General features: G+C 43.0%; 1 protein-coding gene across 1 annotated transcript; it reads right to left on the bottom strand.

The window, feature by feature from the left end:
* Positions 1-1,916: 1,916 nt before the first annotated feature.
* On the bottom strand, positions 1,917-15,253 carry lamc2 (laminin, gamma 2). Its single transcript, XM_062527807.1, has 22 exons — positions 15,075-15,253; positions 12,962-13,132; positions 12,632-12,719; positions 12,318-12,430; positions 12,035-12,166; positions 11,698-11,887; positions 11,272-11,384; positions 10,965-11,180; positions 10,651-10,827; positions 10,247-10,480; positions 9,756-9,892; positions 6,971-7,127; positions 6,628-6,833; positions 6,387-6,466; positions 6,078-6,215; positions 5,732-5,870; positions 5,031-5,180; positions 4,539-4,653; positions 3,922-4,118; positions 3,384-3,542; positions 3,142-3,241; positions 1,917-2,829 (listed from the first exon to the last, which is right to left on the bottom strand). Exons 1-22 carry the CDS (start codon positions 15,148-15,150, stop codon positions 2,573-2,575), a joined length of 3,345 nt encoding a protein of 1,114 aa, XP_062383791.1. The 5' UTR covers positions 15,151-15,253; the 3' UTR covers positions 1,917-2,572.
* Between the last annotated feature and the right edge of the window lie 423 nt (positions 15,254-15,676).

Genomic DNA, 15,676 nt, shown 5'->3' with positions numbered 1-15,676 from the left:
TCACAGCCACCCACTTTCCGAGAGCATTGGAATCCCCAGAGAGGACGCTGCAAGGACGCGTACACAAACACGTGAAAACAACAAAAAAAAGGCCTTGTTCTGAGCAGCGTGTCTAGCTGACAGGCCAGGGAGGACGGGGAGGAAGGGGCCGTTCAGACAGGTCTGTGATTCAGAGCGAAGATTAAAACCGACTGAAGGGGGGCAGCTGTCGCCAGCGGAAAGGGAGCCCATCTTCTGGGAAGGGAAGCAAGGCAGGCAGTGATAAAAGAAAGAAAAACATGAGAGTGTACGGTTTTCAGTGTGTCATGTTCCCCTGGACACCAGGATTAGCCTGTTACAGTTTAAAATGAGAGATTATCCCAACCAATCTGCATCCATCTGTTTGTGTACTGCTAGAAGGATGTAGCAGATGATAAATGATAAATATGTTACACAAAATAATAATAATTCCGACCTATGCTAGAGTGTTGTAAATACAGTACGCTCTAAGAAAGAGAAGAATGTAAAAAAGAAACAGGGTCTAAATCCATATAATAGTAAATGATTTCCTTAACAATGAAAATAATGTTAACATGTTCTCTCACTGCTTTGCCTTTGACACCAACAAGTGTCATTTAGGTTATGCACATTTGTCCTTTACATATAGACTTACAGTATGGTAGGCATCAGATGGTATCTGATGTTTTGGGTAACATGAATTTTATTTCACAGATGAACTTTGTTGGGTTGTGGAGTGGAAAATGTGGAAAAGAGTAGTCTGCAAATGACATACAGTACTTGAATTTCATAGAACTGTGACCAATGCTACACACATTCAGTAATATTTTTAAACTTGCATGAAATTTGTAGGTACATGTTGAAAGGAATCCCTACATTCCCACATTTACAAGAAAACATGAAATGGCATCAACATTCCGAGCAACATGTATGAAATGATCAATAAAGCGTGTGGTAACATAATAAAATCTTCAGAGCATGGCTTTTGCTCATCAGTACCTCATAAACCACCATATTGCCTCATTGTCATGATACCCTTCAAGACGAAGGGGGTGACGACTCCTCTCTGCCACTTTGGCCAAATCTGCCAGCCACTGCAGTTGAACAGGTCCTTGGTTTCTTAGCCAGTCTCTGCATAGATACGACAACATGGACTATTTATCAATGTTTGAATTTAGTACAATTATATTAGTATAATTGTAGTCTTATTAGGGCAAAATTGCAAAATACAAAACAGATGAGTCTTGTTCAAATGAAGAACTCTGCGCATCATGGGCAGCCGTGGTGTACTGGTTAGCGCATCGGGCTTGTAACCGGAGGGTTGCCGGTTCGATCCCCGACCAGTCCACCACGGCTGAAGTGCCCTTGAGCAAGGCACCTAACTGCTCACTCACTCTAACACCTCACTGCTCCCCGAGCGCCGCTGGTTGGGCAGGCAGCTCACTGCTCTGGGTTGTGTGATTCACCTCACGGTGTGTTCACTGTGTGCTGTGTGTTCACTAATTCGGTTAAATTGGGTTAAATGCAGAGAACTGAATTTCCCTCACGGGATCAAAAAAGTATATATTCTATTCTATTCTATTCTATCAACCCAAAATCGTCTGCTGTTTCAGGTGCTTCTCAGTAGGACTTTCAGGAGAATCAAGTAGGAAGGAGACTGGAGCACACTGATCTTACTTGCAGTCATTATTGGTTTGCACCAATAAAGACTGCAAGTAAGATCAGTGTGCTCCAGTCTCCTTCCTACAAAGCAGATGAATTGGGATTGGCATTATCCCTTAAAATGATGGACAATCAAGACCACCTAGCCAGTGCAAACTCCAATTCAATGGTATGGACATGGCTTAGGAATTCATCAAAATAACTGAGCCACCTTTTTAAATGTTTTATTAATGTTTATTTGTATTCTTGATGTTGAATTTCGCATAATGCTGTGTAATGTGAAATAGGCTTGGTTATTCTGCCACTGGGTAATCCCCTACCTTATAGCACAAGATTTGACACCTATCCTGTTTATGTCTCAAAATGTGTCGGGTTGGGTAAATACCACCAAGAAGGAACTCAATTGCTATATTTAAAATTGTTCCCATAAATAAAAAAAGAAGAGAAATGAGAAATGCATCTTCTCCCAGAAGTCCGCACTTTAATGATACGCAAAATAAATACTGAGTGGTTTTGCAAAACAACAGTGGCAACACAAGCAAACAGTGATTAAAATTGATTTGGTTTTACAGTAGGTGAAGATGGTCATTTTAGATAATGCACATTTCACAGAACTTCACAGTTGGCCTTCCTACGACATGGCACTGAATTTGGAGCGCAGACACACACACACACACACACACACACACACAGGCACACACAGAAACTTAACATCCACACACACTACACATCCACAGACTTACACGACAAAGCAACAGAAGTTAAACAAAACAAAAAATATAAAGTGTATAAAAGAAAATAAAAATATAGTGCATATAAATAACTCTGCCCTCTCCAGGCATTTGTAACATGCTGACGCAGCAGGTGGACATTCCCGAAGGCCTCTCCGTAGCGAGGATGGGGTTGAGGATCCTCAGGGCCTCTCGATGGGCGGCGCGTTGAAGCAGCCTTTGGGGATGCTGGCACGGATCTCCTCCAGGTTCTTGATGTCGGCCATGATGGCGTCGATGCTTGCACTCATGTTGGAGAGGTTGTTCTTCTGGCGCTCCTCAATTTCCTCCAGTTCCTTCAGCCGGGGCCGAAGCTGCCCGTTCACGGTGGTGGTAGCAGTGTTGACGGCCTTCTGGAGCTCATCCAACTTTTCCTGATCCACAGGTCCACTTGTAGACCCTGAAAGAAGGTGAGAGGATGAGAGGTTAGTGCACAGCCACACAGCTCCATTCTCTAGTCTTTATCTGATAAGATATTTCTTCTCAAATTGACATTTGGAGCTTGTTGTCTCTCCACATCATTCAGTTCTTTTGTAGTTTGGGGTTGGCCAACAGTCCGATGGGAAAGTGTCATTCTGACTTGCAGAAATAGTTTTCAAGACATTACAGTTGATTTCAAGTTCTATAATCCCTTGCCATGTTTTCCTTCAGTAATGGAGCCCTATACTTATTTGTACATACACAAGTCTGTTTTAGGTACAGATGCACTTACCAAAAGCATTTAGAAGGTCGGTGACCGTCTTGAATGTCTCTCCAATAGCACTTCTGGTGCCCTGTGCATTGTCTAAGGCAGTTTTGGCATCGTTTGCAACCTAAGGAATTTAGAAAATAGAGAATGTTGGTGTGATTATGTTAACATGTTTTGCCACGTGTGTGTGTGTGTGTGTGTGTGTGTGTGTGTGTGTGTGTGTGAGAGAGAGAGAGAGAGAGAGAGAGAGAGAGAGAGCTGCTCACCTGTACCACTGTGTCCCTCTCATCCTCTGCTGTTTTTCTATCCTCTTTGATCGTGTCCAGCACGTTGTCCGCCCGGTCCTGAAGGTCGTCCACATCCCCTCTGAGGACACCAGCGTCTCTCTCCAGCTCCGTGGACAGAGTGACCACATCAGGCATTCCCTGCAGAGAACCACACGTCATCCACAGATCAACACATTTAGCTCCGACTGTGACTCTGACTTGTCTTCAACCATCCCACAACAGCCGAAGGAAAATCCTTCCTCTAAATTTGCCACAGCTCAGTTGTAGACAATGGACTTAATGGACAATGGACAGAAAGAGAAGTCCGTTTTCCATTTAAATAAAGTGCATTCCCCATATGGAAAAGTTATGTCTGAGATGATGAGACACTGTTCCCTGGCCTGGCTGACTCTACACACTGAGTCCATTGTGGCCCGGTGGCCATTCCTTCCTGTCTTGTGACCCTGGCACAAGCTGTATATTTGCATATGAACTGGAGTGTGTTAATGTGTGCAGAGCCCAGTCTGTTTCCTCATACCTCCAGACGGGTCACTATTTCCCCCAGTGTGCTGATGGTACCCAAGGCTCCGTTGTATGGCGTGTCCACACTGTCCAGGACTGACAATGTCTGGGTATTGGTGTCAACGGCGTCTTTGATGGTGGCACTGATACCTGGCAGCTTAGAGATGGCATCCTCTGCCAGTGCTTTGTTCTCACTGATTTTGTCATCATAGCCTGAAAATACAAACATAAACTCTTAAACTGACGGACTGGCATCTTTTCCAAGTCACATTTCATAATGGTGCCAGCAATGCAACACAATGAATCATTTGAATAACACTACACTCTCCATTCACACATATATATATATATATATATATATATATATATATATATATAAGGGTAAGGTAAACAGTTAGGGTTAAGATACTTGCACAGTGAATCAGGGCACTAAATTGGAACGTAATTAGTGTATTACAATGTAATTAAAGGTGTAATTACAACATAACAAGGTGCCTGTAATGCAAACTATTCCCCTGGATTTCTGAATAAGAAGGTGTGTGTTCTGTTACAGTAATACCTCTTAACATGACTAGATTTCATGGACTTCATCACGCACAATGTAGATAACGATCAGGAGCGTAACTGACGTACCTCGTAGATTCTCCAGGGCTTCCTCCACGCCACTCATGTTGTCGTTGATGTCCTCCAGAGCCTGGTCGGTCACAGCTTTGGCAGCGTCCGCCCTCCCAAGCAGCTTGTCATATTCCTGCAGGGGAACATAGAAACAGTGTCAGAGTGGAAACAACACTTGCTTTGTTGTGCCTGTCAAAGAGATAAAAAAAACAAATCCCACACATGCCATGGGACCAGAGGTGCCAAACCCTGGCTTCAGCAATGAAAGTGCTACCATGTAGTTTCTACCTACGTCCTTAAAATAGGTGTTATCAATAATTAACTCATCTTGCCAATTGTGCTACTTAGAATCTCCTTGTTTAGTGAATGGGTGGAGCAAATATATGGTAGGACTTTTACATTTCTATTTACTGTACTTTCCCACTAAACCATGTTTCCCACCTTTGCCAGGGTCCATCAGACACCATAATAAAATCATCATTGTAGAATGCTGAAGTTGAGTTTCTATACCTGCTGGGCGGCTTTGGCCTTGGCCAGGAGGCTCTCAGCTTTGCTCTGGTCAGCATCGACATCCTTCTGCAGGTCCTCATATGCGGTCATGTTCCCCTCCATCCATTTCTTCAGGACGTTCAGACTGCCTGCCAGCTTAGTCACGTCCTCCTGTAACAAGAGGAGAAACCAAATGAGCACACTACAACCAGGAGATACAAACAAATAACAGACACACACACACACACACACACACACACACACACACACACAGACACACAGACACACAGACACACACACACACACACACACACACACACACACACAGACACACGCAGACAGACAGACACACACACACACACACACACACACACACACACACAGGACTCCACGGAGACCTGTCCCAGATTTCTCAGTCTGTTACTGGGACCATTAATGAGATGCTGTTTCATCCCCACATACATTTGCTGACTCATGCCCTTGAATCATTCCAAACTTTATAATTTAATTTATTTCATCATTTTATAACGTCATTGAATGGACCCTTTGATTTAAAACGCCCAAAACACTACTTCAAAAAGAACCCCCCGATCAGATAGTACTTTGAAAGCATTAAGGAGCCACAAACCCAACTGTATGCTGCTTCCTAATCCTCAGTGCTGTAACGTACTGATCTGTGTCAGGCATGACACAGGCAAGTGTGAGTGACTAGAGGTGCATACCGTGGGAGGCTGTGGGATCACCAGAGAGGAGATCTGCTTCAGAGCGTCGGCTGCAATGTCACTCTCCACCGTAGCCGTAGTGGTCACGCCGGATGCCTCGTTCTGCATAGCCTTCACTTCAGAGCTCTTCTTCTCGTATCTTACAAAGGAAAATGATCGTTAGCCTTGGGTACACTTTTTCCATTTGGCAAAGTTCAACAATCATCTCTTTTTGCTTTATATGCTGATAGTTTTTAGCATTGTTAGAGTCAAAGAATCAAGAATATTAATGATCTGATGGCCTCTAACAAGTCATAGTCTCACTGTGTCACTATTTTATTACCATAATTAAGAAAGACAGACTTACAGAGCCTTCAGGTTGACAATCTGTTCCTTCACTTTGTTCTCTCCTGTCATAGCTGTTCGCATCATGTTCAAGGCTTTCTCTGCATCAGACAGGGCACTGTTGGCAGTCTTTTCAATGTAATCTGCTCTCCCCTGGTGCCTGTAGAAAACAACAAAGATCATATGTCAATTTCATTACAGTACAGCAAAGTACAGTTCTCCATAGTACACTACAGAGCACCACAGTACACTACAGCACTCTATATGTATGGCATAGCATAGTATAGTATAGTATAGTATAATATAGTATAGTAAAGCTATGTTGACTTACTTGTCTGCAAGTGTAGTGGCCTTCTGGACTAATCCAGTCAAAGAGTCCGAACCAGCAGCAGCATCACCTGAGGGGAACTCCTAATAAGGGGAGAGGAGACAATGATATCACTTACAAACATATTTTGGAATATACAGAGAGCAGAAAAATATTGTGCCAACATTCTAAGCAACTGCAAACAATAAAAGGGTGAAATGAAAGGCTACAGGCCATAATTGAACATCATGATGCGTTGACTTACTGCTTCCCGAAGATTCTGTTTGGCTTGCTGTAGTTTTAGCTTTGTACTCTCAACGAGTTGCTGAATGGTAGAAACTTGTTTCCTGTACTGCTGCTCCTGTAGTTTGATGTCGTCAATGGTTTTAGCCAAAGACTGAATCTCTCTGTCCTCTTCCAGCTGGGTCCCACTGACTATATTTAGCCTCTCCTCAAGACTCTTCTCCATCTCTAAAATGGTTTAAAGTTAAAGACATTTTAGGCATGATTACAAACAACGATAGAAAATGTGTGTGTGCGTGTATGTGCCTGTGTGTGTGTGTGTTTGTGTGTGACAGTGTGTGTGTGTGTGTGTGTGTGTGCCATACCTGAGAGTTTATCTGCATTCCTCTTCATGCCTTCCACCACCTCCTCTAATGCACGGACGGTTGTCTCCATCTGAGCATCATTCACAGGCACCCCACCGTTCTCAATACTATTGAACAGGACCTCAATCTCACGGACCTTACCAGCATAGTTATCTATCTGTGAGACAGGAAAAAAACACCATTAACCACAAGAAACAGATGGCGATATCAAGGTTGTCATTCATCGCTACATTACACCCAAATATAAAAAACAATTGTTATACTGCACAGTGGTAGCCGGCACACAAACATCAGAGTTTATAACATGTGATGTTGAATGCGGTAACTGTGATGGTTTTGTGTCGTGTGAGGCAGCAGAATACATGGATTAAAGTGAAAAAAAAATCATCTGACTGAAAATTTTTTGTCCAAAAAAAAAAAAATTTGACACACGCAAGTGATACAAATCAAAGGGCCTTAGCGTAGACCTACGTAAAATAGGGCCATACAGACTAATTGTACACTCCGTTTACAAGTAACACATTTTAAAGTAGGCCTAGCTATTCAATACTGCAGACTGTTGCTTATTAAGAGCGCTCCCAGGGCCGGCCATAGCCCAATTTTCTCAAAAAGTTTTAAGGGAGTTGGAGGAGAAAATTGGGGAGATTAGGGCCAGCATTATACCTAAACTACATGTATGTCTCCAAAACATTCCTCATCTGTTATCAGACATGCATGAAAACAATTAAAACTCACAGCCATAGGTTATTTACCGTCAGATAGGCCTCTGTTATTGAAGATTTGGAATAATTGATTTGAAATGTAATATGGTAAAGAATTCTGATGTTTTCTGATGTCAGGATATAATTTGGTGTAACTTTACTTAGTGTGATTAGGCCCTAGGTGACATGTTGTTTAATTAGGTGCATGTCACTTTAAGAGGTTTTAGTTTTTGGGTAAGAACGTGATGCACGGCATGAATGTTCCATGGTTTTTCTGACCATGTTGGTCGTGTCAATTATATTTTGTGCTGTTCGTTACAATAAACATTCAAGAACATTAACTGGAAGACAAGACGTTTTTATAAGAACACGCGTCAGTAATAGGACTCCTATTAGATAAGTTTCGTTATGGAAACGGACCTACGACTTTCTCTTTGAAGAAGACAAATTAGGCAAACTTTAGGCTATAGACAGCCTAAGCTACTGGATCATTTTGAATTGTATAAGTTAACCTTGTTAGCTTATTATAATTATTTTTAGAGAAATTCGCAGTTAAACTTAAACAGTAGGATAGGCCTAGCCTAATAGTGGCGTGGCGCAGACACACACTTTCCGGTAGTCTGTCTCTGCGTTTCGGGCACACCCGACTCTATTAATATTAATAATGACCGAAGGTAGGCTATAGCCATGTTCTTTTTGACAATTCATCTTTAAGCTCCCCAACACTGCCGACCTCTAAGTAGCCTAATTTGATGAGATCGGGGAACTACACAGCAAGTGCGGACAAGAAGTCATCGCAAACAACGCAGACCAGCTAGTGCGTGGATGTCTGTCCTGATGCTATTCTATAGCCTACAATTACAACTGGCGAAACAACTGTTTATTTTAATTTTACTTTTATGAAGAACAATTAGCCCAAATCATAGACTAATTAAACTGAAAAAACAACAGCTTTCCTGAACTTCTGCATTGCTTGTTTAACCTACAAAAACCTAATAGGCTGCGGCTCCAATGTAGGCTATAAATCAGGACTGTTCTTATTCTGTTTCAATAGGCCTTTCTTTCGTTTATTATTGTATCATTATGATTATGATGATGATGATTATTATTATTAGTAATAGTAGTAATAGTAGTAGCAGCCTAATAGTGGTAGTAGTAGTAGCAGCCTAATGTTCATCAACGCAGGTGCACCAACGCACATATATTTATTTTTTATTTATTTATTTAGCGCATTGACATCTAGCGCCTCCGGTTGACGGAAATCCGTCGTAGCGACGGAAAACTTTAATCCATGAGAATAAGAGAGGTCCATTAGGGATTAAGGCGAGGCCTGTGCTGGGGACACCTGGCCAAGCGTCCAGATTAATCTTATCACCATAGCTGATATCTACCACCACAGCCACTGCCAAGGTCAAGAGGACACTGCACACGGTCTGGCAGCAGAAGCGGCCGCTGCAGCGTCGCTGCTCCCCTGGGCTGAACACACGCACAGCGTACGCACAGCGCGGGCACAGCGTGGGCGTTCACAGATCGGCACCGCTCGTTCTGACAGCTTAACGTCAGTGATTACGAGGGAGACCACACAGTCCCAGATACATACCTCTGTGGGTGTGAGGAAAACGTTCCGTGCAGTGCAATTAGGCTGATCCCACTAGAGGATTAAAACTTTGACCGTGCCGTGGCTTAGTGCCGAGAGGTTTTTCAGATTTTAGGTGACACACTAACTCAACTACAATTGGCAAGGACGCTTGCGATGGGGTCAACTAATCTCCCAGGGCAATTGAGTCCAGCATAGCAAACATCATTGCTGTTGCATCTGGCTCTGGCTGCACTCTATTAAACAACCAAGCAAGGTCACTACCCTAGAAGGGATTACAACCATGAGAACAGCACTAGGTGATTTATTTATTTGTTGAGAGTGGGTGGGTCTTGTTATCACTTTGGCCATGACATACAGTGTCTGTCATTCTTGGTCCAAAAAACAAGTTTTTTGGACTTCTCTAAGTCAAGAAGATGTTGCTAAAAGAAAATAAGTTGGGGATGCATATGGGGTTGTGTCTGGAGTCACAGTGCTGCTGTCTTACCTTGCTCTTGAGCGGGTCAAAGCAGGATGGGCATGATGATTGAAGGCATCTGAGGCCTTCGTAACCGGGCCTGCAGTCGCACTGGCCGGCATCGCTACATTCATGAGCGTAGGAGCCAACGGCATCACAGCCACAGGCTACAGGAGAGGAGAAGACAACGCAAAGTCTTAAAGCAGGCTTCTAATGTCTGGTGAGTTGCACTATGACATTGACAATTCATGAAAATGTTTCTGGACTTACAATGATGGTGTTTGTGAATGAATATGCTACATAAACAGAGTTCCCCAATATGCACTACATTACTCATTTTAATACTGTTTTATGCATCTCTTTGGATATCTGGGCAATCTAAATTTTTTACATAAACTTTGAAACAATGAACAATGTTTGAACAATGAAACTATCGCCAATTAAAGCATCAACATGCACGGAACATGAAGGGGCAAGTTATCCCTCAGATATACTACATGTCATTACAATGGACTTCATACCTTTGCATGTGTCTCTGGGGTTGCTGTGGTGGAAGCCTGGCAGGCAGTTTTCGCAAGAAGGACCGCTGGTATTGTTCATGCACCTCAAACACTCTCCCGTGATGCTGTGGCAACCCCCCATCAGGCGGAGGTTCACGTGCCCGTTACACTGGCATCGCTGGCATGGTCTCACGATACCTCTCTCGCCAAGGGGATCACCATAAAACCCATTATCACAGACTTGGCAACGAGAACCTGGTTGGGAGAGAAGAATGGCATCATACATTTGCTATATATAACACAAATAAGATGAAATACTTAATGCAAAAGATCACTATCTGGATTCCATAATGTTGGCATAAGATCAGCACGTAGTCTGTCTGTCTGAGACCTGGTCACTTCCTCCTCTCTCTGGAGTCACTAACCTGTGGTCCCCCGTGGGCAGCGGTCACACTTCACTTCCTGGGTTCCAGGTATCACTGAGCACGCGCTGCCACCAGGGCAAGGGCACGTCAGGCAGGTACTGGGCCTCTGCGGGTCGTTGTAGGAGCCAGTCGGGCAGGGCTGCCCGAGGGACTCGTCATCAGATGAGAGGCACTCTCCTGTTGAGAAACACCGGTTGGAGATCAGAGAGTGAAGTAGAGCGCATGTATCTTTTCTCCGTCACTGTGTGTGTTTTTTGATCAGTCGGTGAGAGAGGTTTAATTAAACACGATGTTCGTTTTTTTTGACCACTCACCAGTCTCTGGATCGCAGCTTCCTGCCTGGCAGGCACAGGGCACACAGGTGTTGAGTGGGCTGCTGTCAGAGGAATGTCTCTTGTACCCTGGGGCACAGCTCTCACAGAATTGCCCTTCATACCCTGTGGGGCAGTTGCACTTCTCAACCCAGCCTGCGGGGGCGCCAGTGCCCTTACGAGCAGACACAAGACTCACATTGTCCAAATAACCACGTCCTTTGGGAGAGGAGAAAAAAAATACTTTCAGAGAACAACTTCCAGAGGCAATTGTTTGATATTCTATTCAACATCAATAAAAAGCACACACCATTTTCCCCAAACGTCCCCCTGATCATGATGGCGGTTAAGTTGCTCAAGAGTTTCTGGAACTGGAGGGATGAAAGCTCAGGCTGCCATTTGCTGCCAGGCTTCTCATCCAGTCTGTAATCATAGAGAGAGTGAGTTAGAACAGGATTAATCACCTTAGCGGTTAATGCAGACAAAGAAATGCAGACAAAGCAGAAAGGGTTTAATTAATGTAACCACAATATTGTGGCTGTTCACATAATCTATTATTGCTTGGAGACTCAGTGGGGCGAGGCTTGCTGCTACCAGCTGTCTGTAGTTGAGTTAATTGTCTGTGTGGGACTACTGATATGATATGAAAGATATGATGCAGTTCATGTGGTTCATGATCTAAAACAGTTCTTTATTCTTTATTCTTTATTGGCTGAATTGTCATAACTTTCCATACCTGAAAGTGTAGGTGATTTTCTTGGCACAAGCCAACACCGTCCTCAAGTCACCCAGAGAGGCAGACACCTTCAGTCCAGCCCCCTGCAGTACCACATCAGACACGGAGGGACGGCGTGTCCCTCTGTCCAGACGGAGGGAGAAAGACAGGGTCTGGCCATAGCTGAGGGCCTGATTGCCCAGGTATGAGGCTGGATGAGGAAACAAAAGACATCATTTATAATCATTTATAGCCACGTACAGTACATGGAGGACCGACACCTGTAGAAGTGTTGGAGACAAGTGCAAATGTCTCCATTTACTTCCATGTGCATTAAGCGAGGGGAATGAGCACTTACATGGGGCATAGAAATAGATGGGTAAGATGTCCTTGGAGATGGCCTCTAGGTCTCCATGAGTACGCGACCAGCGGAAATGAACGTTCGGTGGGGTAACACCCTGGGCAGTAGCGACATGCCACCCCTCATCATCTATGGACACACAGATTCTATTCATTACATTGATGCTAGAACCCATTGTCATCTTATCCCTTAAATGGATCAGGGAGTCTTATGAATAATCATAATTCATTAAATGAAGAGATACCTTTACACAGTCGTCACTACAGTATTTATGTTTTACCTTGTTGAAATGATGAGGTGATGTTATGGACAGAATAACCAGCTGCTTTAGAACAGTCATTTGAGTGTCCATTACAGAAGCAAGGCAAGCAGTCCTGACTGTCACATTTCAAACTGAAAAGAAAAAACATCAATGAGTTAGAACAACTGCAAGGCCTTTATTAACAGTGGGAATCTAGCGACCAAAAACGTTGTCAGACTCTCAAAAACCATTCTACAACAGTAAGAGCAGTGAAGAAGCTTAATTACAGCACACAGCCTACATGTATATCACAGACTAACAGATCATGCCTTTTCTTTGGCTCTCACACTTACTTGGAAGGCGTGCGGTCACACTTCTCCCCCGTAAAGCCCGCTTTGCAGCTACAGCGACCCTCGCTGTCACACTGTGGACCCAGCGAACCTGAAAAGAGAAACACCTTTTTTTTTTAAAGGACTGGTACTGTTCATCAGAAAGGCTCACCCAGAAATAGCCTAAATATCAACAACACATTAGTCTAAATGTTGGCGCATTAAAGGGAGAGTGAAATGGAGAAAGATGTTGTATGCCTGCTTTGTTTGCTAGATCTGACAGAATATATTTGAGTGTGCAGTACAAAGGATAAGGAGAGATCCTCCAGCATCATTCCAATGCATCCTCCTCACCTGTAGGGCTGCAGTTGCAGGAGATGCAGCTCTGGCCTGCCCTCTGGTGGTAGAAGCCCTCCTTGCAACTCTCACAGTGCCGCCCCTCAGTGTTCCCCGTGCACTTCAGACAGCGCAGCCCCTCTGCGTCCTTGACACAGTACAGGGCCTTCCCATTGCACTGGCAGCGAGCTGTGGTTGAAAGAAGAAAAGATGCTACTTGTCAGCAGAAAGCAATATCCTGCACATCATCAGGTTATGAGACTCCAGTGTTGGGAAATATTCAAACACTTGGTGTTAAATTATATAAGACTGTGAGATTGTGGTACATGATTTCTGGGCAGGGAATAAAAACTCCCTGTAGGCAAGAGTCCTGAAAACCTCAAACTCAGCTTGGCATTCTTCAATAATATTTACTTGCATCTGCCACAAGTCTTCTTACACCACACCCATTTACACCAATGTGGTGAGATTTATGTGATAAACTTTCCTGAGTACTTCGTCAGCCATGCATGGTGGTTTCTGAGCAATCTCTTGGGAAACACATACAGGTTTACTGTAACACCAAGTCATGCCCATTTCTAACAAGTCTACCAATGAATGCCCACAGTCCATCAGTAGCCTATCAAAGCTACCACTGAATGCCAAGTGGCCTATAGTTCCATCAGTACACAGCAAGATCTCACCCACTACTGAGTCCTTCAACTTTCTTTTTGAATCTGTTTTTCAAATGTCTTTTACCTTTCTTTCCTATTATGTAACACTATGGTCGGATGACAATGTCCCTGTGGTCTGAACAGGTCCCCACAGGTAAGGAAAGCTATGAAGTCAGTTTGATGATAAAAGATGATACAAAGTCTGCACCACCCTAACAGCCTCCATGCGCTTGGATCAGACACGCTCATTTTACCCACAAAGGTGACTGGACAGAAACATCCTACAGGCAGGGGCTTGGGCTTGGGCCTGCCCTCCCAAAACACGCCTACGATCCAAACTCACCCCTACCCTCAGGGCTAAGAATTGTAAAACTAAAAGTACAGAAGAGCAAAAGGGGAAACAATGGATCTGAAGTCAAAGTAAACGTGTATTTGTTGGGGGAGAACATAAACATGACAAACATGACACTTGAGCATTTAGAATTTAGAATGTTTAGACTTGACACAAAATTGTATGCCCTGTACTGATACAAAGGCAGTCAAAGGTTTGGACACACTTATTCATATTTATTCCCTTTATTTATTTTTTCCTACACTGTACAATAATACCTACAATGTTCAATGTATAACAGAAGACTAAGCGTCCCCTTGAAACGATAAGGTTCTACATTCTATGCAGTTCTGAGATCCTGAGCTTCAAATTTTTAGAACTCCAGAGTTACAGTATATTGAATTGGAACAAGCATGTCCAAAAACACAACTTCAAGAAACATCTCACCTCACCTTATGAAGTTGTCACAGTATAAGAATGTCAATAGCTCAATTTTAACCATGCAATGTCAGATAGAACTAGGACAAAATGTCTCGAATTATATTAGCCCATTTTCATGCAATCAAAATATGAATTCCATTATCTTCACTGTTTCTTCATTCTATAATAACATTATTAAACCCAACTTCATTCAATTAAAATCAGTGAAGGACAAGCAGCAGGCAGCACTCAAGCTATGGGAAATCCATAGGGAGATACCAAGATTGTTGGATTTCCATTTCAGCTGACTATATAGGCTAAAGTTGGTTGAGAGACTCAGCAAAAGGTCAGTAGCCTACTTTGTAGAATTTAATATATTAAAACAAATAAATATTTACACTTGCTTATATACATAAATCCATGAGAGCAATTTAATAATCTTATCCACTTTCTTTGCAAAAATAAGATGATAATAGAAATAAGAATAACAATTAAAATGTTACTGTTACTGTTTATATTTTGTTCTGTTAATTCCTATTTTATTCTATGTTTGAAACTACCAGGTTATCATGAGCATAATGAACAGCAGTTGTCATCCTTGAGATTTAGCGCTCAAATGGTCCCCAGTCAACTAGCATGCGTATCACCCTGAAACCAGGGTGTTCGCTTCATCAGCATCACAACATCTCCACACATTACTTTTCCTTTAACTTTGTAGTGTACTCACTTTGGCCGTGTCGATACGTTCCATGGACAGGGAAGGAGACAAATACGATGCAGAGAAATATCCCAACACTCCTCATATTCCAGAACAATGCCAGTTATATTAAGGCTACTATATGAATCAAATCGAATGAATATTACTGAAATAAATCTCAAAACTGAACTCTATGGTTTGTCCGTCTCCAATTCAACGGACACTTGATTATGCCGGGTGCGTCCCTGATGCTCGCTTATAACACCTTTCCCGCGACATGTACCGACACGCCACGCGCCCCAAGTCCCAGCTGAGGCTTTTACTCATCCATGAATCAGCATGTGCGTGCCCAACAGGAAATGTTTCATATCAGAGTCGTCAACGACCCTCTGTTAAACACAGTAACGAACACTGTTTTATTGTCACGCTATCGGAATAACAATTTTTTCCAAAAAATATTTTTTTCCAAAAATTGGTTGATAGGATTAATTAGATTATTTTTTCCCCTCTGCTAGCTGTAAATTTGACAGGACGTGATTAAAGATTAGACTAGGCCTATAGGCTACTAATTTGACAGTGATGTAGCCTGTTGAAGGCCTGTTGCTAGTTGCCTAATTAAAGTTACTCAATAA

This window comes from Sardina pilchardus, chromosome 2, assembly GCF_963854185.1.
Source record: "Sardina pilchardus chromosome 2, fSarPil1.1, whole genome shotgun sequence".
Taxonomy (NCBI): domain Eukaryota; kingdom Metazoa; phylum Chordata; class Actinopteri; order Clupeiformes; family Clupeidae; genus Sardina; species Sardina pilchardus.
This window is presented reverse-complemented; position numbering and strand designations above follow the sequence as displayed.